The sequence below is a fragment of the Palaemon carinicauda genome, chromosome 34, assembly GCF_036898095.1.
Source record: "Palaemon carinicauda isolate YSFRI2023 chromosome 34, ASM3689809v2, whole genome shotgun sequence".
In the NCBI taxonomy this organism is placed as follows: domain Eukaryota; kingdom Metazoa; phylum Arthropoda; class Malacostraca; order Decapoda; family Palaemonidae; genus Palaemon; species Palaemon carinicauda.
The window spans coordinates 13,210,519-13,219,213 of record NC_090758.1 but is presented as its reverse complement, the minus strand read 5'-3'; the positions used below and the strand labels follow the sequence as shown (position 1 = coordinate 13,219,213).

At 36.4% G+C, this 8,695-nt stretch overlaps 2 protein-coding genes across 3 annotated transcripts in view; one reads left to right on the top strand and one right to left on the bottom strand.

Moving 5' to 3' along the window:
• The window catches only part of LOC137627074 (prolactin-releasing peptide receptor-like), a 238,102-nt gene that overhangs the window by 12,461 nt on the left and 216,946 nt on the right, over nucleotides 1-8,695 (top strand). The window lies entirely within an intron of this gene.
• LOC137626714 (splicing regulatory glutamine/lysine-rich protein 1-like) overlaps nucleotides 406-8,695 on the bottom strand; it is a 16,793-nt gene continuing 8,503 nt past the window's right edge. Inside the window, exons 2-3 of the mRNA XM_068357722.1 lie at nucleotides 2,457-2,490; nucleotides 406-1,016 (exon numbers count right to left, since the gene is read on the bottom strand). Of these exons, the coding sequence (XP_068213823.1) occupies nucleotides 406-1,016; nucleotides 2,457-2,490 (645 nt within the window). The remainder of the gene's footprint in view (nucleotides 1,017-2,456; nucleotides 2,491-8,695) is intronic.

Here is an 8,695-nt window from a genome sequence, read left to right as displayed (position 1 = left end):
ACATGTGTGTGTGTATGTGTGTATGTGTCAACGGATATTTCGTCTAAAGATTGTATCACTGAAAAAGTGCTATTTTACTTCAAAGATTTTCAGTATCATAATAATAATAATAATAATAATAATAATAATAATAATAATAATAATAATAATAATAATAACATTATAATTATCAACATATAGAGTGTTAAATAAGAATCTTGGAAGGAAAACCATAAAAAAAGAATCAAGAAAAGAAATGATACCACTCCCACTGTCTCCCTTTTTATAGCAGAAGGTCCGATCCCCCACTTCAACCCACATGATTTTAAAAGAAGAACAGCTTTTACCTTCTTCAACCCATTCTCATTTTCTCTTTTTACTTTCCCCTACCTATCATTCTAAGATGGATTCCCACTCTTTTGCCATTTAGGTTTTCCTTCTTTTTGAGGGATTATCCCTCTTTCTGAGAGGGAACTTTCCTTCTTTCTGAGAGGGAACTTTCCTTCTTTCTGAGAGGGAACTTTCCTTCTCTCTGAGAGGGACTTTTTCCTCTTTCTGAGAGGGACTCTTCCTTCTTTCTGAGAGGGACTTTTTCCTCTTTCCGAGAGGGACATTTCCCTCTTTCTGAGAGGGACTTTTCCTTCTTTCTGAGAGGGACTTCTCCCTCTTTCTGAGAGGGACATTTCCCTCTTTCTGAGAGGGACTTTTACCTCTTTCTGAGACGGACATTTCCCTCTTTCTGAGAGGGACTTGTTCATCTTTCTGAGATGGATTTTTCCCTCTTTCTGAGAGGGACTTTTCCTTCTTTTTGAGAGGGACTTTTCCCTCTTCTAAGAACGAATGTTCCCTCTTTCTGAGAGGGACTTTTACCTCTTTCTGAGAGGGATATTTCTCTCTTTCTGAGAGGGACTTTTTCCTCTTTCTGAGATGGATTTTTCCCTCTTTCTGAGAGGGACCTTTCCCTCTTTCTGGGAGGTATTTTTCCCTCTTTCTGAGAAGGAACTTTCCTCCTTTCTGAGGGGGACTTTTACTTCTTTCTGAAGGGGAATTTTCCTTGTTTTCTGAGTGGGACTTTCACTCTTTCTGAGAGGGACTTTTCTTTCTTTCTGAGAGGGACTTTTCTTTCTTTCTGGGAGGGACTTTTCCCTCTTTCTTAGTGGTATTTTCCTTACCCCTCTCTTTTCTAAGTGATCCGCCCGTGTCTCTCTCTCTCTCTCTCTCTCTCTCTCTCTCTCTCTCTCTCCATGGAATCTTTGTTTTGGAATTACCAGCTCCTTTCCCCCTGCTTAACGAGGTTTCGGGCCATTAGACTTTGCTTAGATGCCCACTGGAAAAAGTCTCTTGTCAAAGTTAAACCTATCTCTCTCTCTCTCTCTCTCTCTCTCTCTCTCTCTCTCTCCAGCGGCAAGAAATGCTATCAACTTCACTGCCCCGTTGTTTACCCCGAGATTAACTTAAACGTCTTTGTTGTCCGAAGCACAATGAAGAATTTGGACCTTTGCTTATCCTCGCCGAAAATTCTGGCTTCTCTATTTTGCACCCTAACCCCCACCCCTTTCATCTCCCCTATGATCCCCCCTACTCCTTTAACCCTCCCCCCTCCTCTATTCCCCCCCCAACTCTACCCGCTCTTTCTTTCTGTCAACGAGAATTTCACATCACCAGGAGAAATATTTCTTTAAGGTAAACACATTTAGAAAGCCAGCCAGCCAGCCAGCCTCTCTCTCTCTCTCTCTCTCTCTCTCTCTCTCTCTCACTCGTTATATAAACCTATCATTTTGAAAATCATAATAAAAAATTATATGAGTTATCAACAAGAAGGTTTGCAATGTTCATCTAAAAAATTTCAAAATTATGGACGAGCTTTTCTCTCTCTCTCTCTCTCTCTCTCTCTCTCTCTCTCTCTCTCTCGTTATATAAACCTATCATTTGAAAATCATAATAAAAAATTAAATGAGTTATCATGAAAAACGTTTATATTGTTCAACTCAAAAATGCCGAAATTGTAGACAAGCTTTTCTTTATGGTATCTCTCTCTCTCTCTTTCTCTCTCTCTCTCTCTCTCTCTCTCTCTCTCTCTCTCTCGTTATATGAACATACCATTAAAAAAATCATAACAAGAAATGATATGAGTTATCATTATCTTTATCGTTGGCCAAAACAAAAAGGTTTACAATTTTCAACTCTAACATGCCAAAATTGAGACCAACCTCTTTTTTTAAGGCCTCTCTCTCTCTCTCTCTCTCTCCTCTCTCTCTCTCTCTCTCTCATAACAAGAATCTTTGCGAGTCATTATCTCTATCGTTGGTCACAACACAAACTCAAAAATACCAAAGAAAAAATGAATACAAAACAAAGATTACAAAATCCATAATATACAATACAGATATAACAAATAGAATAATAAATAATGTAGAAGAGTGAATAATTTATTCAATGAAAACATAATAATAATATAATTCACAATGATTACTTACCAAAGTCTCTCTGCCTATATGAAGTTCGAACCCACTGAAATGAATAAAAAATAAATATTATTCATTAATGAATATGTCAATAGATGAATAAATGGAAGAAATTAACACGATTAATAAGTGTTTAAGGGATGAAGCTGCTGGGCCAACTAGCGAGTGGTAAGCTGGGAACGAACCACGGACCTTCATCTTACTGAAACTCATGAGCAAATAGGTTATGCCCATCCCGTCGGACTTCAGATGATATTTTTTGTATTGGGGGGTGTTTATATATATATATATATATATATATATACATATATATATATATATATGTATATATATATAAATTATATGTACTATAGATGCCACAGTAAATATGTGTCTTTAAGGGTTGTGGTGGCCGATGTGGTAACGTCCCTGACTGGTGAACACCAGACTGGGGTTCAAGTCCCGCCCAAACTCGTTCATTTCCTTGGTCGCTGCAACCTCACCATCCGTGTGAGCTGAGGAGCGGGGGTTTGGGGGAGCCTATAGGTCCATCTGCTGAGTCACCAGCAGCCATTGCCTGGCCTTCCTTGGTCCTAGAGGGGGTATTGGCGCTGATTATATGTATATATGGTAAGTCTCTATGGCAATATCAATGTCTCTTGCCTCTGCCATTCATTATATAAATATATACATATACTATATAATACAGAGCAAATGTCTGGATATATATATATATATATATATATATATATATTTCTTTCCTGTCACGCTGAGCGGCAACCACGCGGAAAGGGGCAATCTTCCACAAATTGCCGAAACTGCCGTGTTGTAGTTAGGAAAGGGGGAGGGGGTGGGAAGGGTTGAATCTGTGTGCGTATGTATATATATCTAGATAATAAGTCGTCATTTAGACAAGTCTGAGACGGTATACTTTAATGATCGGCGAAGATGTATTAGCCAGAGCCACCCATACTAGGTTGGTTTGCTATGAGCGATCAGACTAAAGTCTCCCACCATCACCATTCCACACTGGGCTTGTCTGAGGCCCTTGTCCCGCATTGGACTAGAAAGGGCTGCATTTGTTGCTGAATAGGATATCCCGTTTGGCTTGGGATTTGAAATGGTGTACCTTACGTATTCCAAATTATTCATACTAGGTTGGTTTGTTGTGAGCGATCAGACTAGTATCCCAGCATCACCATTCCACGCCGGATTTGTCTGAGGCCTTTGTCTCGCATTGGACTAGTAATGGCTGCATTTGTAGTTTTTATGTACTGTTGGAACCTAGATTTATGTCTACTTTAGGCTCCAGAGCCTTTAAATATGCGGCCCCGAGACTGTGTAACAAGCTCCCACGAAACATTCGAATGATTGAGACATTAAGGCTTTCAAGAGGAAACTGAAGACTTTCTTATTCCATGAGTTTTTGACAGTGACGATTTAACAGTAAATGAACAATATATGATATGAAATGTTAGATACTGTGAACGAACAAGGTAAAACGACAGTGGAGGTCCTGTAGAGAGTGGGGTTCCCCTGCTGTATGGGACCGGAAAAGTAGCCATCAAAGTAAAGTAAGTAAAGATTCAGTCAAAACTTCAGCTGTAATGAAAGCCCTTAAAGACAAAGTACAATAAGTAAGTTGCTGTATACGAAGCCCCGTTTGGCGTGGGATTTGAGATGGTCTACCTTTCGTATTCCAAGTTCTTCATTTATCAAAAAGGTTCCTAATCAACTCCTTTCGACTCTCCTGTCCTACCAAGACATTGGGACATCCTTTATCGTTGGGACATCCGGCTGCGCTGTCAAAACACAGGTGTGTCGAAACACTTAAGGTCAGGATGAACCTGGCGTGTGTCGTAACAGATCTTTTCGAAACACATTTTTTTTTCTTTTTTATCTCAGATAAATTCTCGTGTTTGTTTGCGTGTGTTTGTGTCTTGTTTACGTTTATTATTCTGTATTCTTTAATTGTTTGTTTGTTTATTTATTTATTCAATTATCTATTTATTTATTTATATTTGATTTCATGCCTGTTCTAGGTGTTTTGAGTTAGGTAGATTAACATTAACTAAAAAAAAAAAAGCTTGAGTTAATACGTACTAGCATTAAAAGAGAGAGAGGAGAGAGAGAGAGAGAGAGAGAGAGAGAGAATTAGATGAATAGCCATAGAGATATTATTTGCATGAGAGAGAGAGAGAGAGAGAGAGAGAGAGAGAGAGAGAGAAGATAATATTATAGATATATAGAAGAGAACAAGGAGAGAATTAGATGAATAGCCATAGAGATATTATTTGCATGAGAGAGAGAGAGAGAGAGAGAGAGAGAGAGAGAGAGAAGGTTCCATTCGTATCTCTCCTAACAACAACAAACAGGTTTTGCGTAAACACACGAACATACAAACAAACAAACATATATTCAGATAATTGTGAACCACAAACCTTCGAATCAACAACAACAACAATAACAATTGTAGCCGTTTCTAGTCCACTGCAGGACAAAGGCCTCAGATATGTCCCTTATTCATGTCTGGGGTTTGGCCAGTTTTCATCAACGTGCTAGGCTACTGCGGATTGGTGATGGTGGGAGATTTTCGTCTGATCGTTCATAGCAAACTAACATAGTATGGGTGGCGCTAACAAGTACAGGTTTCCTGATCACGGTGATATGCAAACCCTTTCACTACGTTAAGGTATTCCCACTTAGAGAGGGTCATTATATATATGTATGTATGTATGTATGTATGTATGTATATTATATATATATATGTATGTATATATATATATATATATATATGTATATATATATATATATATGTATGTATATATATATATATATATATTATATATATATATATATATTATGTACACACACACACACACATATATATATATATATATATATTCAAATAAGCCATATAAATTTTTGATACATTAATGTCTGGATTCTCTTAACGACCTCGGGATCAGAGCCCCAGGCGAAATCACACAAAGACAAGAGCTTGTGACCGGCCGGGGAATCGAACCCTGGTCGGCAAGCTTGTATAGACAGTGACTAAACCACTTGCCACGAAGAAAGATAAAAGTCAATGACAATTCTTCTGTACTTATACCTGTCGAATTCAGGTGTTTTGTACTTAGAATTGAAATCACCCCATCTTCACCATCGTAGCTAATTGGTTTAGTCACTGTCTATACAAGCTTGCCGACCAGGGTTCGATTCCCGGGCCGGTCACAAGCTCTTGGTCTTTTGTGTGATTTCGCCTGGGGCTCTGATCCCGAGGTCGTTAAGAGAATCCAGACATTAATGTATCAAAAATATATATGGCTTATTTAAATATGAAAAACGTCTAAATGTGCAAAATTTATCATTAATATATATATATATATATATATATATAATATATATACCTGTATATATATACCTGTATATATATATATATATATGCATATATATACCTGTATATATATAAAGTATATATATATATATATATATATACCGGTATGTATATATATATATATATAATATAAAATATATATACTGTATATATGTATATATATACCTGTATATATACATATATATATATATATATATATACCGGTATACATATATATATATATATATATACCATAATATATATATATATATATACCATAAAAAAGATTCAATCAATTACGTACCCCACAAAAGGACTAAATTTAAGAAAGATTAAAATATTCTCTTCAACAAAAATTAAAATATTCTTAATTTATTAATATATATATATATATATATATATGTATATATATGTGTGTATATAAATATATATCTATATATATATATATATATATATATTAATTCAAAGATTTTTTCTTTCCAAAAATAATATTGGAAGAAAACCTTCGGACCTAAAGAATTCGTGCAAAGGTTTGGGTTTTTCCAAATAAACGAAATTATCTCTCTCTCTCTCTCTCTCTCTCTCTCTCTCTCTCTCTCAAATGAGCTGATTGGTAAATAGTCAAAACTAAAGTAAGATATTTGGTCAAGGAAAAATTTACCATAAAAATTATTTTCACAGAGAGAGAGAGAGAGAGAGAGAGAGAGAGAGAGAGAGAGCAGTACCAAGTGCCCTAGATGGGGAAAGATTTTAGAGTCATATGTTGATAAAAGATATCGGGGAAATAAACTTTTAGGTTTGCTGACTACGAAGTGTTGAAAAGGAGAGAGAGAGAGAGAGAGAGAGAGAGAGAGAGAGAGAGAGTTGAAAAGAAACAATATAAAGATGAAAATATTCATCACAGAAAAAACAATTTCTTTCTATGAGAGAGAGAGAGGAGAGAGAGAGAGAGAGAGAGAGAGAGTTGAAAAGAAACAATATAAAGATGAAAATATTCATCACAGAAAAACAATTTCTTTCTATGAGAGAGAGAGAGAGAGAGAGAGAGACGTCAATAAACAACAAATACATGTAACTAAAACATAAACAACAACGACAGCAATAACAACAACAAAAACAACCAAATATAATTTTTTTATGTTTGTATACAAGAAGGTACTTACCCCCCCCCTCTCCTTCCCCCAAGAGGTACCCCCAGCCCCCCCCCTCCACCCCGAGGGGGGCGCCTCCCCCTCTCAGAAATAACCACCACCTTGTTAGCGGTTTCCTGACGCAGCCCGAGGACCGACGTGACGGGACTCCGGCGGAGGAAAGCTGCTGACGAAGGGGCAGTAGCAGGAAAGAGAGAGAGAGGAGAGAGGAGAGAGAGAGAGAAGAGAGAGAGAGAAAGAGAGAGAGAGAGAGAGAGAGAGAGTATGTAATTATTAGCATTATTTATAGCTGAATAACAACTCTAGTTTGGAAATGAGGATGCTATAAGCCCAAGGGCTCCAACAAGGAAAAATAGCCCAGTGAGGAAAGGAAAGAAGGAAATAATTAAACTACAAGAGGAGAATAATAGCCCAGGAGAGAGAGAGAGAGAGAGAGAGAGAGAGAGAGAGAGAGAGAGAGTATGTAATTATTAGCATAATTTATAGCTGAATAACAACTCTAGTTTGGAAATGCAGGATGCTATAAGCCCAAGGGCTCCAACAAGGAAAAATAGCCAAGTGAGGAAAGGAAAGAAGGAAATAATTAAACTACAAGAGAAGAATAATAGCCCAGAGAGAGAGAGAAGAGGAGAGAGAGAGAGAGAGAGAGAGAGTAATTAATATTATTTATAGCTAAATTATAGTCATAGTTTGGAAAGGTAGGATGCTATAAGCCCAAGGCTCCAACAGGGAAAAAATAGCCCAGTGAGGAAAGAAAATAAGGAAATAAGTAAGGTACAAGGGAAATATTATACAATTAAAATGAAATATTTTAAGAACTGTAACAATATTTGGAAAAATAGCCCAGTGAGGAAATGAAATAAGGAAATAAGTAAACTACGAGGGAAGTAATGTATCATTAAAATAAAATATTTTAAGAATTGTAACAATATTAAAAAAAAAAATTTCATAAATAAATTATAAATTATAAAAACATTTGCTGCAAGTTTGAATGTTTGAAGTTTTCCCAAATTATGAAGATCATTCCAAAATCTAGTCACAGCTGGAATAAAACTTCTAGAATACTGTGCGGTATTGAGCCTCATGATGGAGACGGCCTGGCCATTAGAATTAACTGCCTGCCTAGTATTACGAACAGGATGGAACTGTTCGGGAAGATCTGAATGTAAAGGATGGTCAGAATTATGAAAAATCTTATGCAACATTCTGCCTAATGAACTAATTGAACGACGGTGCCAGAGATTATGTCTAGATCAGGAATAAGAAATTTAATAGACCGTAAGTTTCTGTCCAACAAATTAAGATGAGAATCAGCAGCTGAACACCAGACAGGAGAACAATACTCAAAACAAGGAAGAATGAAAGAATTAAAACACTTCTTCAGGATAGATTGATTACACTTCAATGTATATGTAATTCCAAAACTCAGAGTATCATTAATAAGGGTCGTGAAGTGATCCGAAACACGTGTCAACACCAAACAATAAATTGGGAAAAGAAAATTTATTTCTGCTGTTATCCCTGAAAACTATCTACAGGACGATCTGTCCGGAGAGAAAATATCTTCGATTTTTTGGACGCCTAAGACATTGCCTATAAATTGTAAACGTAGAGTAACATGTCTAAGTACCCACACACACCACACACACACACACACATATATATATATATTTATATATATATATATATGTATGTATATGTATATATTTATGTGTGTATATATATGTATATATATGTATGTATAT